General features: G+C 42.3%; 1 protein-coding gene across 2 annotated transcripts in view; it reads right to left on the bottom strand.

Moving 5' to 3' along the window:
• Positions 1–3: 3 nt before the first annotated feature.
• Positions 4–22,186, bottom strand: part of MILR1 (mast cell immunoglobulin like receptor 1) — a 36,174-nt gene continuing 13,991 nt past the window's right edge. The window contains exons 4-9 of one of the 2 annotated variants that reach the window (XM_005221088.5): positions 20,741–20,851; positions 15,800–15,889; positions 15,216–15,272; positions 15,031–15,099; positions 14,351–14,431; positions 4–373 (exon numbers count right to left, since the gene is read on the bottom strand). In XM_005221088.5, the coding sequence (XP_005221145.1) occupies positions 14,379–14,431; positions 15,031–15,099; positions 15,216–15,272; positions 15,800–15,889; positions 20,741–20,851 (380 nt within the window). In that variant the 3' untranslated portion in view covers positions 4–373; positions 14,351–14,378. Of the gene's footprint in view, positions 374–14,086; positions 14,217–14,350; positions 14,432–15,030; positions 15,100–15,215; positions 15,273–15,799; positions 15,890–20,740; positions 20,852–22,186 lie in introns of those variants that run through there. The other variant, XM_002696100.6, reaches the window with a different exon arrangement.

Here is a 22,186-nt window from a genome sequence, read left to right as displayed (position 1 = left end):
CTCCTTTGTCTTAAAATGTGTTTATTTCCCCCTCAGTTCTTGATTGGTATTTTGGCTAAAGTGGTAGTTATTTTGGTTGGTTCTCTTAAGCCACCTCATAACCCTTCTTCTATTTGGTGGGGTCTGAAACCTGAAAAATTGCAATTCCCTTGCTGCCAGGGTATGACTGTGAATGTCTTCCACCAATTAGACGCATATCCATAGGACCTGGAAAGGAGAAGGGAGATGATGATTTCTGCTGAAAAGTAAGTGTCTCTAATGGCAGAACTCCACACTCCACTGGGTTCCAGTTTCTGGGTGAGGCAGTTGTACTGAAGGCAACAACGCTAACAGTAGCAGCGGTAGCTGTCTGGTCTCCAGATTGTTAGAAAACCTGCAGATAAATTAAAAGACCTTTAGACGAATTATTAAAATTGAAAAGGGAATTTAGCAAGGTTGCTGGATACAAAGTTGACCAAGAAAAGTGATTGTGTTTCTGTGTATCCACAACATGAAATAAAAATACAACTTAACATAGCCTCAAAATATTGACCAGCTAGGACTAAATCTAACAAAAAGTACGCAAGATTGTTTATACAGAAAATAAAAAAACACTACTGAGAGAGGTGAAAAAAAACAAACAAATGATGAAATACTTTGCAGTTCAGAAAATTCAATATTATAAAACTATTAATTCTCCCCAAGTTGATCTAAAAAGTTCAATGCAATGTCAATCAAAATCCGTACTATGCTTAGTGTTTTCTGTAAGGAAATAGTAAGCTGACTAAAGTTTGTATGGAAATGCAGGGACTTCCCTGGCGGTTTTGTGGTTAAGGCTCTGTGTTTCCACTACAAGGGGCATGGATTCCATCCCTGGTTGGGAAACTAAGATCCCACAAGACTCGCCAAGTACAGAAATGAAAAGGTCAAGAAAAGCTAAGACGTGACTAAAAAGAACAAGGTGGGGAAACTGCTCTTCCAGCTATTAGGATCTATTTAAAAGCTGAGTATGGCACTGGCACAGGAGAGAGAAGTATAGAACAGTGAAACAGAATCCACAGCCCAGAAGGAAACCCACACGTATATGAACATTTGATTAGTGACCAAGATGACACTGCAGTTTAGTGGGGAAAGGACGGCCTTTTCAGTGGACAGTGCTGCAGCAACGGGGTACGTCCATGCAGGGGAGGGGAACCAGGTGAGATGCCAGGATTTCCCTGGTAGTGCAGTGGGTAAGAATCTGCATGCCAAAGCAGGGGACACAGGTTTGATCCCTGGTCTGGGAAGACTCCACATGCCGTGCCGCAACTACGGAGCCTGCGCTCTAGAGCCTGCATGCTGCAGCTACTGGAGCTACACACCTAGAGCCCGCACTCTGCAACAAGAGGAGCCACGCTGAGAGACCTGTGCACCGCAATGAAGAGTAGCCCTGCTCACCGCGGCTAGAGGAAAGCCCGTGCAAAGCAACACAGCCAAAAATAAATAATGAAATTTAAAAAAAAATGTGATGCCAATTTCATATCACAGAAACAATTGCAGGCTGATAGAAACTGAAATATGAAAGTAACTAAAAAAGCCTTTAGTAAAAAAAGAAGAAGAAGAAAAGCCTTTAGTAGATAGCAGTATAGGATAATGCTTGTATGACCTCAAGTTGAAAAAATATTCATCTGGACACACATTCACAAAAAAGCACTAACCATAAAGACACGGCAGGCACAACAAGTTCTTCAAACTTCATCAATCTGGAGGAGGAAATGGCAACCCAATCCAGGATTCTTGCCTGTGAAATCCCATGGACAGAGGAGCCTGGCAGGGTAGTCCATGGGGTCACAAAAGAGTTGGACATGACTTAGCAACTAAACCAACGAACCAACCAACAATGCAAGAATTAAATAAGATGGTATGTGCTGAATGAGAAGCCCATGCACCCCAAGGAAGAGGAGCCCCTGCTCAACACTAGAGAAAGCCCTCACACAGCAGTAGAAGACCCATCACAACCACAAATAAATGAATAAATAGATTTTTTTAAAAAGATGATATGTGCTGAAAAAGTTAAAAGAAACTATGTAAATATATGAAAACCTATATGGGAAATAATATTGAGTAAAAATAATAAAAGTGGATCATTACAAGCCAGAAATCAATTTTGCATGATATAATGCATGAGAATTTTAAGTCTACTGAATTTTGTGTTTGGTAAAGCTACTTGGTTATAATAAAAACTATAAGCTAAAACAGAAGAAAGAACTTCATCAAAAAGTACCATTAAGATAGTGAAAAATCAAGCTGCAGAGTAGGAGAACAACTACTAAAAAATATGAAAAAGTAAAAACACTTCAGTAGAATAATAGGCCAAGTACCTCAAACAGGCACCTTATAAAAGAAATCCAAATGGCCTGCAAATATATGTAAAAGTGCTTGACCTTATTAGTCATCAGGAAAAATGTAAATTAAAATCACAATGTTCAGTTCAGTTCAGTCGCTCAGTCGTGTCTGACTCTTTGCGACCCCATGAACCACAGCACGCCAGGCCTCCCTATTCATCACCAACTCCCGGAATTTACCCAAACTCATGTCCATTAAGTTGGTGATGCCATCCAACCATCTCATCCTCTGTCGTCCCCTTCTCCTCCTGCCCTCAATCTTTCCCAGCATCAGGGTCTTTTCAAATGAGTCAGTTCTTCCCATCAGGTGGCCAAAGTACTGGAGTTTCAGCATCAGTCTTCCAATGAATATTCAGGACTGATTTCCTTTAGGATGGACTGGTTGGATCTCTTTGCAGTCCAAGGGACTCTCAAGAGTCTTCTCCCACACAGTTCAAAAGCATCCATTTTTCGGCGCTCAGCTTTCTTCACAGTCCAACTCTCACATCCATACATGACTACTGGAAAAACCATAGCTTTGACTAGATGGACCTTTGTTGACAAAGTAATGCCTCTGCTTTTTAATATGCTGTCTAGGCTGGTCATAACTTTTCTTCCAAGGAGCAAGCCTCTTTTAATTTCATGGCTGCAGTCACCATCTGCAGTGATTTTGGAGCCCAAAAATATAGTCTGACACTGTTTCCACTGTTTCCCCATCTATTTGCCTTGAAGTGATGGGACCAGATGCCATGATCTTAGTTTTCTGAATGTTGAGCTTTAAGCCAACTTTTAATTTAAAATTTTTCTCTAATTTTCTTGAAAAGATCTCTAGTCTTTCCCATTCTATTGTTTTCCTCTATTTCTTTGCACTGATCACTGAGGAAGGCTTTCTTATCTCTCCTTGCTATTCTTTGGAACTCTGCATTCAAGTGGGTATGTCTTTCCTTTTATCCTTTGCCTTTTGCTTCTCTTTTCATGGCTATTTGTAAGGCCTCCTCAGACAACCGTTCTGCCTTTTTGCATTTCTTTTTCTTGAGGATGATCTTGATCCCTGCCTCCCATACAATGTCACGAACCTCTGTCCATAGTTCTTCAGGCACTCTGTCTATCAGATCTAATCCCCTAAATCTATTTCTCACTTCCACTGTATAATTGTAAGGGATTTGATTTAGGTCCTACCTGAATGGTCTACTTTTCCCTACTTTCTTCAATTTAAGTGAATTTGGCAGTAAGGAGTTCATGATCTGAGACACAGTCAGCTCCCAGTCTTGTTTTTGCTGACTGTATAGAGCTTCTCCATCTTTGGCTGTGAAGAATATAATCAATCTGATTTTGGTATTGACCATCTGGTGATGTCCACGTGTAGAGTCTTCTCTTGTGTTGTTGGAAGAAGGTGTTTGCTATGACCAGTGCGTTCTCTTGACAAAACTCTATTAGCCTTTGCCCTGCTTCATTCCATATTTCCAAGGCCAAATTTGCCTGTTACTCCAGGTATTTCTTGCCTTCCTACTTTTGCATTCTAGTCCCCTATACTGAAAAAGACATCTTTTTTGGGTGTTAGTTCTAGAAGGTCTTGTAGGTCTTCATAAAACCATTCAACTTAAGTTTCTTCAGCATTACTGGCTGGGGCATAGACTTGGATTACTGTGATATTGAATGGTTTTCCTTGGAAATGAATAGAGTGTCTAGGAATCTCTGGAGGTGTGGGTTGGCAGTGGCCTGCTGCAGGGTTAGGGGCACTGAGTGTAGCAGTGTGTGCATGGGATCTTTTAAGGAGGTTGCCATTATCTTCATTACCTCCACCATAGTTTGGCCCCGGGTAAATGACTTCCCTGGTGGCTCAGACGATAAAGCGTCTGCCTAAAATGCGGGAGACTTGGGTTCAATCCCTGGCTTGGGAAGATCTCCTAGAGAAGGAAATGGCAACCCACTCCAGTAGTCTTGCCTGGAAAATCCCATGAACGGAGGAGCCTGATAGGCTACAGTCCATGGGGTCGCAAAGAGTTGGACATGACTGAGCAACTTCACTTTCTACTTAAATAAGAGTGAGGGAACACAGCCCCACCCATCAACTGAAAATTGGATTAAACATCTACTGGCAGAAAGTGAAGAGGAACTAAAAAGCCTCTTGATAAAAGTGAAAGAGCAGAGTGAAAAAGTTGGCTTAAAGCTCAACAGAAAACGAAGATCATGGCATCCGGTCCCATCACTTCATGGCAAATAGACGGGGAAACAGTGGGAACAGTGTCAGACTTCATTTTTGGGGGCTCCAAAATCACTGCAGATGGTGATTGCAGCCATGAAATTAAAAGAGGCTTACTCCTTGGAAGGAAAGTTATGACCAACCTAGATAGCATATTCAAAGGCAGAGACATTACTTTGCCAACAAAGGTCCGTCTGGTCAAGGCTATGGTTTTTCCAGTAGTCATGTATGGATGTGAGAGTTGAACTGTGAAGAAAGCTGAGCACTGAAGAATTGATGCTTTTGAACTATGGTGTTGGAGAAGACTCTTGAGAGTCCCTTGGACTGCAAGGAGATCCAACCAGTCCATCCTAAAGGAGATCAGTCCTGGGTATTCTTTGGAAGGAATGATGCTAAAGCTGAAACTCCAGTACTTTGGCCACCTCATGCGAAGAGTTGACTCATTGGAAAAGACTCTGATGGTGGGAGGGATTGGGGGCAGGAGGAAAAGGGGACGATGGAGGATGAGATGGCTGGATGGTATCACCGACTCGATGGACGTGAGTCTGAGTGAACTCCGGGAGTTGGTGATGGACAGGGAGGCCTGGCATGCTGCGATTCATGGAGTCACAAAGAGTCAGACACGACTGAGCGACTGAACTGAACTGAGCATGGCCCCACCCATCAGAACAAGGCCGAGTTTCCCCCTCAGTCAGTCTTTCCCATCAGGAAGCTTCCATAGCCTCTTATCCTTCTCCATCAGAGGGCAGACAGACTGAAAACCACAGTCACAGAAAACTAACCAATCTGATCACATGGACCACAGCCTTGTCTAACTCAATGAAACCATGAGCCAGCCATGCTGTGTAGGGCCACCCAAGGTGGATGGGTTATGGTAGAGAATTCTGACAAAACATGGTCCACTGGAGAAGGCAATGGTAAACCACTTCAGTATTCTTGCCTTGAGAACCCCATGAACAATATAAAAGGCAAAAAATACGACACTGAAAGATGAACTCCCCAGGTTGGTAAGTGCCCAATACACTACTGGAGATCAGTGGAGAAATAAGTCCAGAAAGAACGAAGAGACAGAGCCAAAGCAAAAACAACACCCAGTTTTGGATGTGACTGGTGATAGAAGTAAAATCTGATGTTGTACTGCATAGGAATCTGGAACGTTGGGTCCATGAATCAAGGCAAACTGGAAGTGGTCCAACAGGAGATGGCAAGAGTGAATGTCAGCATTTTAGGAATAAGCGAACTAAACATACCCCGTGCCCCAGTAATTCCATTCCTATGTATGTTCAACATAATTGCATGCACTTGGAAACCAGGAGACATGTGTAAGACATGTAAGAATGGTCATAACTGCATTGTTTGTAACAGTTCCAAGCTGTGTATGTGCGTGCTAAGTCGCTTCAGTTGTATCCTACTCTTCTCAACCCTATAGACTGTAGCCCACCAGGCTCCTCTGTCCATGGGATTCTCCAGACAAGAATACTGGAGTGGGTTGGGATGCCCTCCTCTAGGGGATCTTCCTGACCCAGGGATGGAATCCGAATCTCCTGCGGCTCCTGTTGCAGGCGAAATCTTTACCACTGAGCCACCGGGGAAGCCCACAATAGATAAATTATAGTGTATTCAAACAAGGGAATACTACTTAGCAAGATAATAATCTAGACAGTATATTAAAAAGCAGAGACATTACTGACAAAGGTCTGTATAGTCAAAGCTATGGTTTTTCCAGTAGTCATGTATGGATGTGAAAGTTGGACCATAAAGAAAGCTGAGCACCAAAGAATTGATGCTTTTGAACTGTGGTATTGGAGAAGAGACTCTTGAGAGTCCCTTGGACAGCAAGGAAATCAAACCAGTCAATCCTAAAGGAAATCAACTCTGAATATTCATTGGAAGGACTGATGTTGAAGCTGAAGCTCCAATACTTTGGCCACCTGATGTAAAGAACTGACTCACTGGAAAAGACTCTGATGCTGAGAAAGATTGAAAGCAGAAGCAGAAGGAGACAACAGAGGATGAAATGGTTGGATGGCATCACTGACTTGATGGACATGAGTTTGAACAAGCTCCAGGAGTTGGTGATGGACAGGGAAGCCTGGCATGCTGCAGTCCATGGGGTCACAAAGAGTTGGACACAACTGATCGACTGAACTGAACTGAACTAAGCAAGAGGAATAAATTAATTACAAATACATGCAGCATCTTGGGTAAACCTCTCAAACACAATGTTGAGCAAAAGGAGCCAGACATGAGAATAAATGCTATGTGATTTCATTTACATTCAATTTTGAAAAAGCAGGCAAAACTAAAGATGGTGCTTAGGAATGCATATGTAGGTGGTAAAACTAAAGAAAAGCAAAGGTGTGATTCCCATAATAGGGTAGTTAAGTTGGGGAATTGGGGTTGTGATTGAGAAGAGCTATGCAGAGGGCTTCTGGGATGCTGACAACATTCTGTTGCTAGTGTCCAATTAATAGAACTTATTAAACTGTGGGTATATATTTTTGTGCATTTTTATATAATGCATACTCTATTTCACAACCAAAAAAAAAAAAGAGTATGTCGGTTTGAAAAAGAACTAGGTATGTCCCTGGTGATTCAGTGGCTAAGACTCTGCACTCCCAATGCAGGGGACTTAGGTTGCATCCCTGGTCAGGGGACTAGATCCTGCATGCCCCAACTAAAGAGCCCACGTGCTGCAACTAAGACCCGGCTCAGCAAAAAAAAAAATCAAAAACCAAAGGGAAACTTCTAGACATGAAAAAAATGTAACTATTGAATGAAAACTCAATAGATCCTCTTCCTCTTCCTTTTCCTCCCCTTGCCATCCTAAACAATTCAGTCCAAAAGCCATGGGCTGGGGCTCAGTGACCGTGCGGGGGGTAGGTGAAGGTGGAGGCCGTAGAAAGTTGGGGTTGTGTGAGGAGGGTGTTGTGAGAAGTACACAAAACACTCAGCAGTGCCCGGAACCTGGTATATACTCAGCCCGTGGCAGTTATTATTATTGTTGTTACGCCGGGAAATGGTGAAGGACAGGAGAGCCTGGCGTGCTGCGGTCCACGGGGTCGCAAAGAGTCAGACACAAGCAAATAAACCACATAGTCAGTACAAAGGAAATGTTGAGAGACGGCCGAGCAGCCAGCAGTCACATCCTCTGATTCCAGCTGCATCTGCAGCCTCACCCACTTTGTGTTGACAGCTTTCTTGCTTTTAGTGTCCAAGACATATGACTCCTTTTCTACCCCGGGGCTTTCCAGTGCCTCGGTGAGAGGCCAATGGAAGCCCATTTGGAATGCCCACATGCATCATCTCCTGGGGGCAGCCCTCAGCCAATGGGGGATGGGAGCCGATGGATGAGTGCTTCTCACTCAGTCCTCAAGGGGATAATTCTGAGAGGCATTTTTTCACTCCACAGACAGTTCCGATGGAATCGAGCCCCAGTTCCCCACAGCAATGCCCAACTCAACCTTATACCGCGTTCTGGCTTTTCCTCCAGCCCCTCATGCCTGTTTGCCAGTGTCCCTTCTGTTCCACAGAAGGCCTTTTCTCAGCCTCTGCTTTCAGGGCTATCAGCCTGTCAGAGGCTGGAGAAAGCAGCCCTGATAAACAGATTTCCTCCCAGGATGAATGGCAACAAGGACTCTGTTGCTGGTGGTAAGGGGAGTAGAGATAATCCTTACATGTTATAGCTTCCCAATTACTAAGACTTTCCCTTGCAGTGGGGAAGACAGCAGAGGTAGATAATGAAGCTCGAGGTTACGCAATAGTTCTAGCCCTTGAAAGGCACGAGGCAGTGGTAATTACATGGATTGTGGGTTGGTTGGCTTCTGCTAACTGCTTTAGAAGCTTTGCAAAGAGAAAATGAGAGGCTGTCGATTCAGGGCATGCTGTGAAACCCAGGGACATAGTGGACTTTGAGACCTCAGATGGGCTTAATAGTATCACATCCAGTTACTGGGGTGCTCATTAATTTGCCAGCCCCTCTCCACCTCTTGTCTTGGCTTCTTCTCTATTTCAGTCTCCCTAGCCCCTCATATAAACAACCTGCACCAAGTCCTTGCCTCAGGCTCTGCTTCAGGAAGGAGCTCAGGTTACTACATCAAGAGGTTAATGGCGGCCAAGTAACTAAGTTTATGACCTCAAAGACTGAAGATTTCTAAGGGGAGCAGCCAATTAGCATGACCCGTGCTAAGGATGAGCATACTATGAATAGCTAGCATTTTTTTTTTCCCAGTTCTTACTCTGTCCCCAGCTCCTGTTCCAAAGCTTTTACATTCATCACCTGAGTTAATTCTCACAGCAGCTCCGTGATGTAGGTAACATTTCTCCCTGTCCCTCTCCTCTTTCCCCCACCCCCTCAAGTGAGGAAACTGAACCCCAGGATTTTATGTAACTTACCCAGAGTCACACAATTAGCACTGAGCCTGGATATCCTCACTCTCAGCCTCTGTGATATACTGAGTTCCTCCAAATATTGTTGTTCAGTCACGAAGCTGTGTCCTCCTCTTTGCGACTCCATGGACTGCAGCATGCCAGGCTTCTCTGTCCTTCAGTATCTCCTGGAGATTGCTCAGACTCATATCCATTGAATCGGTGATCCATCCAACCATCTTATCCTCTGTCTCCCCCTTCTCCTGCCTTCAATCTTTCCAGCAGCAGGCTCTTTTCCAATGAGTCAATTCTTTGCATCAACTGGCCAAAGGATTGGAGCTTCAGCTTCAGCATCAGTCCTTCCAATGAATATTGAGTTGATTTCCTTTAGGATTGACTGTTTTGATCTCCTTGCTGTCCAAGGGACTCTCAAGAGTCTTCTCCAGCACAATTTGAAAGCACTGATTCTTTGGTACTCAGCCTTCTTTAGGGTTGGTCAAAAGTTCATTTGGGGTTTTCTATAACATCTTAGGCACTAAGCACGGGCGCCTGCGACCAGCACACTAAGCGTGGCCGAGAGGAGCTACCCCACGTCCGAGGTCACACTAGGACCACAGCCTTGTCTAACTCAATGAAACTAAGCCATGCCCGTGGGGCAACCCAAGATGGGCGGGTCATGGTGGAGAGATCTGACAGAATGTGGTCCACTGGAGAAGGGAATGGCAAACCACTTCAGTATTCTTGCCTTGAGAACCCCATGAACAGTATGAAAAGACAAAATGATAGGATACTGAAAGAGGAACTCCCCAGGTCAGTAGGTGCCCAATATGCTACTAGAGATCAGTGGAGAAATAACTCCAGAAAGAATGAAGGGATGGAGCCAAAGCAAAAAGAATACCCAGCTTGGATGTGGACTGGTGATAGAAGCAAGGTCCGATGCTGTAAAGAGCAATATTGCATAGGAACCTGGAATGTCAGGTCCATGAATCAAGGCAAATTGGAAGTGGTCAAACAAGAGATGGCAAGAGTGAATGCCAACATTCTAGGAATCAGCAAACTGAAATGGACTGGAATGGGTGAATTTAATTACGATGACCATTATATCTACTACTGCGGGCAGGAATCCCTCAGAAGAAATGGAGTAGCCATCATGGTCAACAAAAGAGTCTGAAATACAGTACTTGGATGCAATCTCAAAAATGACAGAATGATCTCTGTTCATTTCCAAGGCAAACCATTCAATATCACAGTAATCCAAGTCTATGCCCCAACCAGTAACGCTGAAGAAGCTGAAGTTGAATGGTTCTATGAAGACCTACAAGACCTTTTAGAACTAAAAGGTCTAAAGGTCTAAAGGTCTTTTAGAACACCCGAAAAAGATGTCTAAGGTCTAAAGGTCTTTTAGAACACCCAAAAAAGATGTCCTTTTCATTATAGGGGACTGGAATGCAAAAGTAGGAAGTCAAGAAACACCTGGAGTAACAGGCAAATTTGGCCTTGGAATATGGAATGAAGCAGGGCAAAGACTAATAGAGTTTTGCCAGGAAAATGCACTGGTCATAGCAAACACCCTCTTCCAACAACACAAGAGAAGACTCTACACATGGACATCACCAGATGGTCAACACCAAAATCAGACTGATTATATTCTTTGCAGCCAAAGATGGAGAAGCACTGTACAGTCAACAAAAACAAGACCAGGAGCTGACTGTGGCTCCGATCATGAACTCCTTATTGCCAAATTCAGACTGAAATTGAAGAAAGTAGGGAAAGACCATTCAGGTATGACCTAAATCAAATCCTTTATGATTATACAGTGGAAGTGAGAAATAGATTTAAGGGCCTAGATCTGATAGATAGAGTGCCTGATGAACTATGGACTGACGTTCGTGACATTGTACAGGAGACAGGAATCAAGACCATCCCCATGGAAAAGAAATGCAAAAAGGCAAAATGGCTGTCTGGGGAGGCCTTACAAATAGCTGTGAAAAGAAGAGAAATGAAAAGCAAAGGAGAAAAGGAAAGATATAAACATCTGAATGCAGAGTTCCAAAGAATAGCAAGAAGAGATAAAGCCTTCCTCAGCGATCAGTGCAAAAAAATAGAGGAAAACAACAGAATGGGAAAGACTAGGGATCTCTTCAAGAAAATTAGAGATACCAAGGGAACATTTCATGCAAAGATGGGCTCAATAAAGGACAGAAATGGTATGGACCTAACAGAAGCAGAAGCTATCAAGAAGAGGTGGCAAGAATATACAGAAGAACTGTACAAAAAAGATCTTCATGACCCAGATAATCACGATGGTGTGATCACTGACCTAGAGCCAGACATCCTGGAATATGAAGTCAAGTGGGCCTTAGAGAGCATCACTACGAACAAAGCTAGTGGAGGTGATGGAATTCCAGTTGAGCTATTTCAAATCCTGAAAGATGAAGCTGTGAAAGTGCTGCACTCAATATGCCAGCAAATTTGGAAAACTCAGCAGTGGCCACAGGACTGGAAAAGGTCAGTTTTCATTCCCAATCCCAAAGAAAGGCAATGCCAAAGAATGCTCAAACTACCACACAATTGCACTCATCTCACATGCTAGTAAAGTAATGCTCAAAATTCTCCAAGCCAGGCTTCAGCAATATGTGAACCGTGAACTTCCTGATGTTCAAGCTGGTTTTAGAAAAGGCAGAAGAACCAGAGATCAAATTACCAACATCCGCTGGATCATGGAAAAAGCACGAGAGTTCCAGAAAAACATCTATTTCTGCTTTATTGACTATGCCAAAGCCTTTGACTGTGTGGATCACAATAAACTATGGGAAACTCTGAAAGAGATGGGAATACCAGACCACCTGACCTGCCTCTTGAGAAATCTGTATGCAGGTCAGGAAGCAACAGTTAGAACTGGACATGGAACAACAGACTGGTTCCAAATAGGAAAAGGAGTACATCAAGGCTGTATATTGTCACCCTGCTTATTTAACTTATATGCAGAGTACATCATGAGAAACACTGGACTGGAAGAAACACAAGCTGGAATCAAGATTGCTGGGAGAAATATCAATATCCTCAGATATGCAGATGACACCACCCTTATGGCAGAAAGTGAAGAGGAACTAAAAAGCCTCTTGATGAAAGTGAAAGTGGAGAGTGAAAAAGTTGGCTTAAAGCTCAATATTCAGAAAACGAAGATCACGGCATCTGGTCCCATCACTTCATGGCAAATAGATGGGGAAACAGTGGAAACAGTGTCAGACTTTATTTTTCTGGGCTCCAAAATCACTGCAAATGGTGACTGCAGCCATTAAATTAAAAGATGCTTGCTCCTTGGAAGGAAAGTTATGTCCAACCTAGATAGCATATTCAAAAGCAGAGACGTTACTTTGCCAACAAAGATCCTTCTAGTCAAGGCTATGGTTTTTCCAGTAGTCATGTATGGATGTGAGAGTTGGACTGTGAAGAAGGCTGAGCGCCGAAGAATTGATGCTTTTGAATTGTGGTGTTGGAGAAGACTCTTGAGAGTCCCTTGGACTGCAAGGAGATCCAACTAGTCCATTCTGAAAGAGATCAGCCCTGGGATTTCTTTGGAAGGAATGATGCTAAAGCTGAAACTCCAGTACTTTGGCCACCTCATGCGAAGAGTTGACTCATTGGAAAAGACTCTGACGCTGGGAGGGATTGGGGGCAGGAGGAGAAGGGGTATGACAGAGGATGAGATGGCTGGATGGCATCACTGACTCGATGGACGTGAGTCTGAGTGAACTCCGGGAGTTGGTGATGGACGGGGAGGCCTGGTGTGCTGCGATTCATGGGGTCGCAAAGAGTCAGACACGACTGTGCAACTGAACTGAACTGAACTGATAACATCTTATGGAAAGAACCCAGATGGACTTAATGGCCAAGCCAATAAAAATATCCACAGAAAGAAGGGGAAATTAAGCTCATGGATGCTGCTTTATCGCAACAAAATCCTCAGGTTCACCTGGACCTGTGTGTACAGTATAGCCCTTCCCACCCTGAATATGCATTCCCACAGCCAGTGCTGATGTTGTTCTTTGCTGGGATTTAAGTCCCAGTCCAACCACTTACCAAGCTGAGGATGACCCTGTGAAATTACTTACCCCATCTAAGCCTCAGTTTCCTTACCTGTAAAATCAAGTTAATAAAACCGGCCCCAAGGGTGTTACAGGGTTAGTGTCTAATTAGCTGATAACTATGATTTTTCTAGTCAGAGGTCCATTGTTGAGAATAGTTAAGACAGGTTCAGGCAACCCCCCCCCCCCAGAAGAAGAACAGAGTGGAGCAATTTTGGCCAAGTTATTTTGTGTCCAGAACCCCAGAAATGCCTCTTGGCTTTATTGGACTTTACTTATAACTCCTGGGATGAGAGATTCAAACCAGAAATATTTTTGCCCCTCAAGTGGACTGAATGGTGGCTCCCCCATAAGTTCTAACGCTCGGAACCTGTGAATATCACCTTGAGAAAAGGGTCTCTGAAGGTGTAATTAATAAGAATCTCCAGATAAGATCAACCTGGATCATCTGGATAGTTCCTGAATCCACTGTGTGTGTGCTAAGTCACTCCCACCAATACTGGGGTGGGTAGCCTATTCCTTCTCCAGCGGATCTTCCCGATCCAGGAATCAAACCAGGTCTCCTGCATTGCAGGAGCTTTACCAACTGAGCTATCAGGGAAGCCCTATGAGAAAATACATGTCTGTTGTTTTAAGTCAGCAGTTTGTAGTAATCTGTTACAGCAATCCTGGGAAGCCAATCCATTTCTCTGTTCTTCCCCAACTCAACTCTGGGCTGTCCTCTTGACAGACAGCTGACCGGAAAAATGCAGCACATAAAGGCACGCTTCTGACATGAGCTGAATCTTGAGGACTGAGAAAGTCCATGGAAATCAATACAAATGAATTTGCAGGCTTCCGGAAGCTAAGAGCAAATGTTAGTGGCAGTGAGTAATAAATGTGTACTCGTTGAGTGATCTTGCCTTTCTCCAGAGGTGACTGCAGGTGCTGTTTTCTTCAGACACCTTTTCAAGGCCACCAGGCTTTGTTTTGGAATTCAGGCATGGTTTTTGCTTTGTGTGTTTGCTTCTGAAACTTCAGTGGGCATGGGGATGGGGAGATGATTGTTGTAAGCTTCCAGGATGCACTTATGAAGAACACAGTGGTCAAAAAATTATTCTTTATTCAGTGGTGTGGAAATGGGGGAAATGGTCCTTGCCAAAAAATGGCAAAAGCATGTAAAAACTTAGGATCCCACCTAACAAAACTCTTGTCTGATGACAGGATTGTATGTACCTGAAAAAGCCAAAGGAATAGTGTTTAAGCATGAAAAACAGCGAGTCACTTTGGGTAACCAGGTGAAACCTTTTAAAGTATCAATCAAGTTTGCTTTTTCTTTATGGAAATCAGCTTTATAAAAAGCATCTTACCCTGAGATGTAGCCTACATCTTTAAATCTCAGAGGACAAGTTCAGAATAGACGTATCCATCTTTAGAATTATTACTGTTTTCTGTAATATAGAAGAGAAAATAATTCAGTAAACTTAGGATGTTGTCATTGGTGTTCAGTTGCTAAGTCATGTCTGATTCTTTGCAACCCAGTGGACTGCAGCATGCCAGGCTTCCATGTCCCTCACCATCTCCCAGAGTTTCCTCAAGCTTGTGTCCATTGAGTCGGTGATGCTATCTAACTATCTCATCCTTTGCCGCCCTCTTCTCCTTTTGCCTTCAATCTTGGATATATATCTATAGAAGCTCTTTTAAAATTCTATTTTGGTAGCTGGGGGTCCTGATAAAACCAAGTATGAACTGTCTTTTTTTCCTGGACTACATTATGTGATTTATTCTTGAAAGCATTTTAGAAGTGCACTTGCCTTGTTCTCTCTGGATTTTTTTAATGTGATACACTCCCTACCACATCCTTTCCTCCTCCCCATCCACCCACGTCCTGATGAAATGTATTAGGCGCTGTGGTGCTGGCTGCTATTGGTGTCCTAGAGCGTGGATGTTGCCCCTGTTCATCCCATCCTTGGGTTCCTAAAGCTAATGATGGCCTCACAGAAACCACTGCCCATTTCAACAGCGTCTCCTATCCCAAACTGTGGCTCACCCTGATCTCTTGGTGCCACTTGCTGGAACACGGGGTCAGCATAATGTATCTCCTGGGAGTATTTAGCCCCTGGGTAAAAGACAAGAAACAGAATTACTGGGTCTGTGGTCCAAATCTCTGATCTCCTGAGGGCAGTGGCTACCCTTGCAGTGGCATGTCGCTTCTGGACTTTGCAGAGTACTTACCATCTTGGGCACTGGAAACACATTGCTTTGGTTCTAAGCCTGGCACGGGTTTCTCATCTGTAAAATGGGGGTGATATAATTTGGGAGTTAGTGGTGTTTGCACCAGACAGAGCAGAGAAGTCGCTTAGCGCTGTGCCTGGAACATGGCTGGTCCTCAGTCAGCATCCACATTGGCTGGGGTTGTTCTCACTGTTGGCCAAGGTGCTGGGTCTATTTACCATAAAGCAGTAAACGATGCCAACTTTAAGAGATGATCATAAAAGTGATTGGAACACAGTGTGGATCATTCTGAAGTGATATTAAAAAAAAAAATTTCCAAGATATGTTGCTAACTGAAAAAATCAGGTGTAGAATGGCATATCTATGACATGCTACCATTACTACCATTTATTTAGATGTTTATAAAACACACATAAAGTATCTGTGGAAGGACTTTAAAGTGGAAAGTGGGATTGAGTGTTGGGGCGGAAGGGAGACGCTATACTCAGCTTCTTCAGTATTTTACCCATTTGTGTATGACCTTAAAAAAAATGTAAAAGACAAAAACCCCAAACCAACCAAAATCTCAAACAAAATTCTCTTACCTGCTTGATTTTCACAGACATTTGCATATATTCCAGCTTCCATGGGTATATTTCTGCAGACTCTGGGTGCACTATCTTTCATAGCTTTTCCTACATAAGTTGGTGCAAAATCATTAAAATAAACCAATTCAGCCACAATTTTTTTTTTCCTGCTCCTCCACGGAGCAGAATTCCCCAAAGTTCTGGAAGAATGACCTTCTCGGATGGCCTGAAGTGTTGTCTATTAAAGGGAAATCGTGGGCTCAGCTAGGAGACCGTAGCATCTGCTGCTTCAGGCCAGGAGCCCTTCTGATTTGTTCTCAGATCTGCAAACAACACCCTTGGCCTCTTAGATTGTGCCTGAGATGGCCAGAGATATCTTTTCTTTCCTTCACTGTAAAGAATAGCCTGTAAAAAGCTTCTTAATATCTGCAAGAGATACTAAATTACCCAACTGAGTTCCATTTAGCCCTGGCGAGTACTCAAGAATATTAATTCCACTTTTGTAAGATCCTCGGATTTTTGTAGGAAGAGACTAGTTTTAAAAATGCATGAGATGCAATAAATTTAAGAGGATTGAAGTCATATCAGCCATCTTTTCTGACCACAACATATGAGACCAGAAATCAACTACAAGAAAAAAAACTATCAAAAAAAAAAAAACAACCCACAAACACATGGAGGATAAACTACATACTACTAAACAAACAATGAGTCCCTGAAGAAATTAAAGAGGAAGTAAAAACATACCCAAAGATGAATGAAAATGGAAGCACAACCATCCAAAATCTTAGGGACCAAGCAAAAGCAGCTCTAAGAGGGAAGTTTATTATAATACAAATCTATCTCAGGAAACAGGAAAAATCATAAACAACCCAGCTTTACACCCAAAGGAAAGAAGAAAAGTTAGAAGGAAAGAAATAATAAAGATTAGAGCAGGAATAAGTGAACTAACAACTAAAATAAAACAGTAGAAAAGATTGATGAAGAGCTGGTTCTATGAAAAGCCAAATAAAATTGATAAACCTTTAGCTAGACTCATCACGAAAAAAGAGGGCTCAAATAAATAAAATCAAAAATGAAAGAAGTGGGGGATGGGCGGGAGGCTCCAGAAGGAGGGATGTACATATAGTTATGACTGATTTGCATTGTTGTATGACAGAAACCAACACAACATTGTAAAGCAATTATCCTTCAGTTAAAAAAAAAAAAAGGAATGTTTTTATAGGACTTCAATGAGAATTCTCCATGGAAGTAAATTCCATATTATTTTGTCCAAGAAATTTAAAAAAAAAATGAAAGAAGTTACAGCTGATAACCATAGAAATACAGAGTCGTAAGAGATTAAGATAAACAGTTGTACACCAGTAAAACAGACAACCTAGAATAAATGGATGAATTCCTAAAATATACAGCCTCCTCAGGCTAAATCAGAAAGAAATAGAAGATATGAACAGACCAATTACCATTCAATATGAAATGGAAGCAATCATCAAAAGACTCCCAACAAACAAAAATCCTGGGCCAGATGGCTTCACAAGTGAACTCTATAAAACATTGAAGAGGAAGGAACCCTTCCAAACTCATTCTACAAGGCCAGTATCACCCTGCTATCAAAGCCAAAGACAGGGACTTCTCTGGTGGTCCAGTGGCTAAGACTCTGAGCTCATAATGCAGGGAGTCTGGGTTTAATCTTTAGTCAGGGAACTAGATCCTTCGTGGTGCCACTAAGATCCCACATGATGCAACTAAAAAAAAAAAAAAAAAGATCCAAAGTGTCACACCTAAGACCTGGTGCAGCCAATACGAACAACAACAAAAACCCAAATGACAAAAGACAGACAAAGACACCAGAAAAAAAGAAAACTACAGGCCAATATCACTGATGAATGTAGATGCAAAAATCCTCAACAACGTAGTAGCAAACCAAATTCAATAATACATTGAAAGAATTATACCCCATGATCAGTTGAGATTTGTCCCAGAGATACAAGGACATTTCAATATCCACAAATCAATCAGTGTGATACACCACATTAACAAATTGAATAAAAGCCATATGATTATTTAAATAGATGCAGAAAAAGCTTTTGACAAAATTCAATATCTATTTATGATAAAAACTAAACAAAGTGAGTACAGAGGGAACATACCTCAACATAATAAAGACCATATATAACAAGCCCATGGCTAACATTATACTCAGTGATGAAAAGCTGAAAGCATTTCCTCTAAGATAAGGAAGAAGACAAGAATGCTCACTCTTGCCACTTTTATTCACAATAGTATTGGGAGTCTGAGCCACAGTAATCAGACAAGAAAAAAAGGAATCAAAATTGGAAAGAAAAAAGTAAAACTGTCACTGCAGATGACATGATACTATATAGAGAAAATCCTAAAGACACCACCAAAGAACTAGAGCTATTGAAACAAATAAATGAATTCAGCTAAAGTCACAGTATATGGAATTATTAATAATATACAGAGATCAGTTGCATTTCTATACACCAACAATGAACTATCTGAAAGAGAAATTAAGAAAGCAATCCTATCTGTACCAAAAAGAATAAAATACCGAGGAATAATATAACCAAGAAGGTAACAGACCTGTACTTGGGAAACCATAAGACACTGGTGAAGGAAATTGAAGACAGCACAAACAAATGGAAAGATATACCATTCTTACAGATTGGAAGAATTAATATTGCAAATGGCTGTACTCCCCAAGGCAATCTACAGGTTTAATGAAATCCCTGTCAAGTTAACAATGGGATTTTTTCACAGACTTAGGCAAATAATTCTAAAATTTGTTTGGAAACACAAAACAACCTATCCTGAGAAAAAACAAAGCTGGAGGTATCATATTCTCTAATTTCAAACTGTACTACGAAGGTACAGCAATCAAAACAGTATGGGACTGGCACAGAAACAGACACACAGGTCAGTGAAACAGACTAGAGAGCCCAGAGATGAACCCCTACTTACACGGTCAATTAATTTACAAGGGAGGTCAGAATATACAGTCAGGAAAAGATAGTCTTTTCAATAGATGGTATTGGGAAAACTGGACAGCTATATGTGAAAGAATCAAACTGCACTACTTTCTCACACCATCTACAAAAATAAAGTGGATTAAGAACCTAAATGTGAGATCAGAAACCATAAAACACATAAAAGGAAACATAGGTAGTATGCTCTTTGACACTGGTCTTAGCAATATTTTTTTTGGCTCTGTCTCCTCAGGCAAGAGAAGTAAAAGCAAAAATAAACAAATGGGACTACATTAAGCTTGCACAGCGAAGGAAATTATCAACAAAGCAAAAAGGCAGCCTACAGAATGAAAGAAGATATTGCAAATGATATGTCTGATAAGGAGTTAATATCCAAAATGTACAAAGAACTCATACAGCTCAACATCAAAAAACCAAACAACCCAATTTAAAAACAGGCAGAGGAATTGTATAGACATTTTCTAAAGAGCACATACAAATCTCCAGCAGGCACATGGAAAGATGTTCAAAATCACTCATCATTAGGGAAATGCAAATTGAAACTACAAAGTGATACCACCTCACACATCTCAGAATAGCTACCATCAAAAAGGTAACAAGTAACAAGTGTTGACAAGGATGCAACTTAAAGGAAAGTCATGCACTGTTGGTGGGAATGTAAATTGATGCAGCCACTATGGAAAACTGTATGGAGGAGTCTCAAAAAAAAAAAGCGATCCAGCAATTCCACTTCTAGGAATTTTTTCTGAAGAAAGAGTTCATTGATGGATGAATGAATGGATAAACAAAGTATGTGTTATGTATGTATACATGTGTGTGTATAATATATATATTATATTATATATATATACACACATATATATAACTGATTATTCAGCTTTTGAAATGAAGGAGAAAAAAATCTGTTGCACCGCAAGGCTTGGGGGATCTTAGTCCCCCAGCCACAGATTGAAGCCGTGTCCCCTGCAGTGGAAATGCAGAGTCCTAACCCTTGGACCACCAGGGAAGTCCCCCAAAATGAAGGAAATTCTGACATGTATACAACATGGATGAACCTTGAGGACATTGTGCTAAATGAAAGAAGCCACCTACAAAAGGATAAATAGGGTATGATTCCATTTACATGAGATTTCTACAATAGTCAGATTAGACTATTAGTCAGAATAGACAGGAATCAGAATGGTGTTTGCCAGGGGCTGAGAGGAGAGAGAAGTTAATAGGGACTTACACCATTTGACAGGTACAGAGTGTCATATTTGCATAGTGAAAAAGTGGATGGCTGGTGATGGTAGCCCAGGAATGTGAATGTACTTAATGCCACCAAACTGTATACTTAACAATGGCCAAAATGGTAAATTCTGTTGTTATGCATATTTTACCACAATTTTGAAAAACAATTTTTTAAAAATTTTTAAAAAGGTAAAAAGGTATGACAAATTTTAAGACAATGACAGCAGAGCATTAAAATGTCTTCTTAGCCCGGGGCCCCATGTGACTGCACAGGTAACACGCCCACAAGCAATCTAAATAGGGAAGGCTTCACCAGAGAAAAGAGAACTGTGCTAAATGTGAACAGTTCAGGAAGTCCTTCATTATCTTCTTGTTTTGCATCTTTTCCTTCTCTTTTCATTTTCTTCATATCCCATTTCTGATTCTCCTTTCCCTTCCTCCTTACCCTCTCCCCTTCTGTCTGTCTCCAAAATCCAGGGAAAGTGAAAGTGTTAGTCACTCAATGGTGTCCGACTCTTTGCGACCCCAAGGACCATAGCCCGTCCGGCTCCTCTGTCCATGGATTCTCCAGGTTAGCATACTGGAGTGAGTAGCCATTCACCTCTTCAGGGGATCTTCCCCACCCAGGGATTGAACCCGGATCTCCTGCCTTGCAGGCAGATTCTTAACTGTCTAAGTTAGCCACCAGGGAAAACAATGGCAAAGCTCCTAAGGAACTTACTTGCTTTGTACTTTCGTAGCATCCAAAATGCCAGAACTAGGATGATTATTATCAGCACCAATAATAACCCCGGAAGCAGGAGCTGCAGGCAGAATGGACCGCAGTCTCCTCCTGGAAGAAGAAGAAGACAGCATTCACTGGTCACTGCACAACCTGCTTTTCCAATGATACTGAATTGTGGAATGTTCTGGAAAGGTCGATCATGACTGTCTCCCAAGTTACCCATGAAACCTGGGTCCCTGCCCTATGTGGACACCCTCAACCCTGAGAATTAAGTTGTCAATGAAGTTCTAAAAGTCAGACCAAGTCCACCTTCCACCAAGGGTTATTTGCAAAGAAAAAAAAGCAGTACAGCATTTAACAGACAGATTGTTGTTTACATCATTAGGGTCATAAGTCTGAGAACAGCCTGGCCATTTGTCAGGCAAAGTCTTTAGTCATGTCGGTATGATCTATGTTACCCAACAGCTGTCACTTATTATTGACTATATGCAGACTTTGTGTTAAGCACTTTTCGTGCATTGCCTTAGGTATCTCATTGGTATTATTCCCATTTTACAATTAAGTAGAATAAGACTCAAGTAAAGTTCCCATTTTGCAATTAAATAAGAGTATGTGACTTTTCTAAGGTCACACAGCTAGTGAATGGAAGGCGGTGATTTGTAAGCAAAAGGCTGACTCTGGGGCCTGACTCCAACAGGCTGCCTGACTGTTAGAACTTACTGAACACCCAGATGTGGGCTCTGATCTTCTGAGGATGAGATGTTTAATGCCCTTGTATGCGCGATTCATGGGGTCGCAAAGAGTCGGACACGACTCAGCGACTGATCTGATCTGATCTGATGCCTATTACCCTTGCTAACCTAATTTTTTTTTTCTCCTCCCGCCTTGACCAGTGTCCCTTCATCAGGCCAGGTTTTTAATTTTTAAATGTTGTGGCCATGCACCATGAGGGGTCCCAGTTCCCTGACCAGGGATCAAACCCATGCCACCTGCATTGGAAATGCAGTCTTAACCACTAGATGGCCAGGGAAGTCCCTAAGGAAAGGTTTAAATCTGGAATTCTCAGACTCTGAGTTCTGCGCTGGAACATGACAGTGTAAAGAGAGCCGGCTCTAGCTCTGGCCTGGCCCCTTCCCACCCAGGCTCTGATCTGCGCCCTAAGGAACCTGCCTGCGTGGCCAAGTGTTGTCCCTCAGCCCCCACAAACAGCTCCCTTGGCTTGAGTCCAGAAGTGCTCACATCCTCACGGTGGTCTACCCTTGGGAGGACGAGCTGGGAAAGAGACTTGTGCAGGCCCTGGGAGGTGGGTTCTGATCTGATGGGGTAGGGAATGCAGGTCTAGGAACCTAGAGTGAGGTACAGAAAAGTAGAGATACAAGGTCCAGGCAGGCATCCCTATGGCTTATGGGAAGCTTATTGGAAAGTGTATGGCTTAGAAGAATC

Source organism: Bos taurus, chromosome 19, assembly GCF_002263795.3.
Source record: "Bos taurus isolate L1 Dominette 01449 registration number 42190680 breed Hereford chromosome 19, ARS-UCD2.0, whole genome shotgun sequence".
Classification (NCBI taxonomy): Eukaryota; Metazoa; Chordata; class Mammalia; order Artiodactyla; family Bovidae; genus Bos; species Bos taurus.
This window is presented reverse-complemented; position numbering and strand designations above follow the sequence as displayed.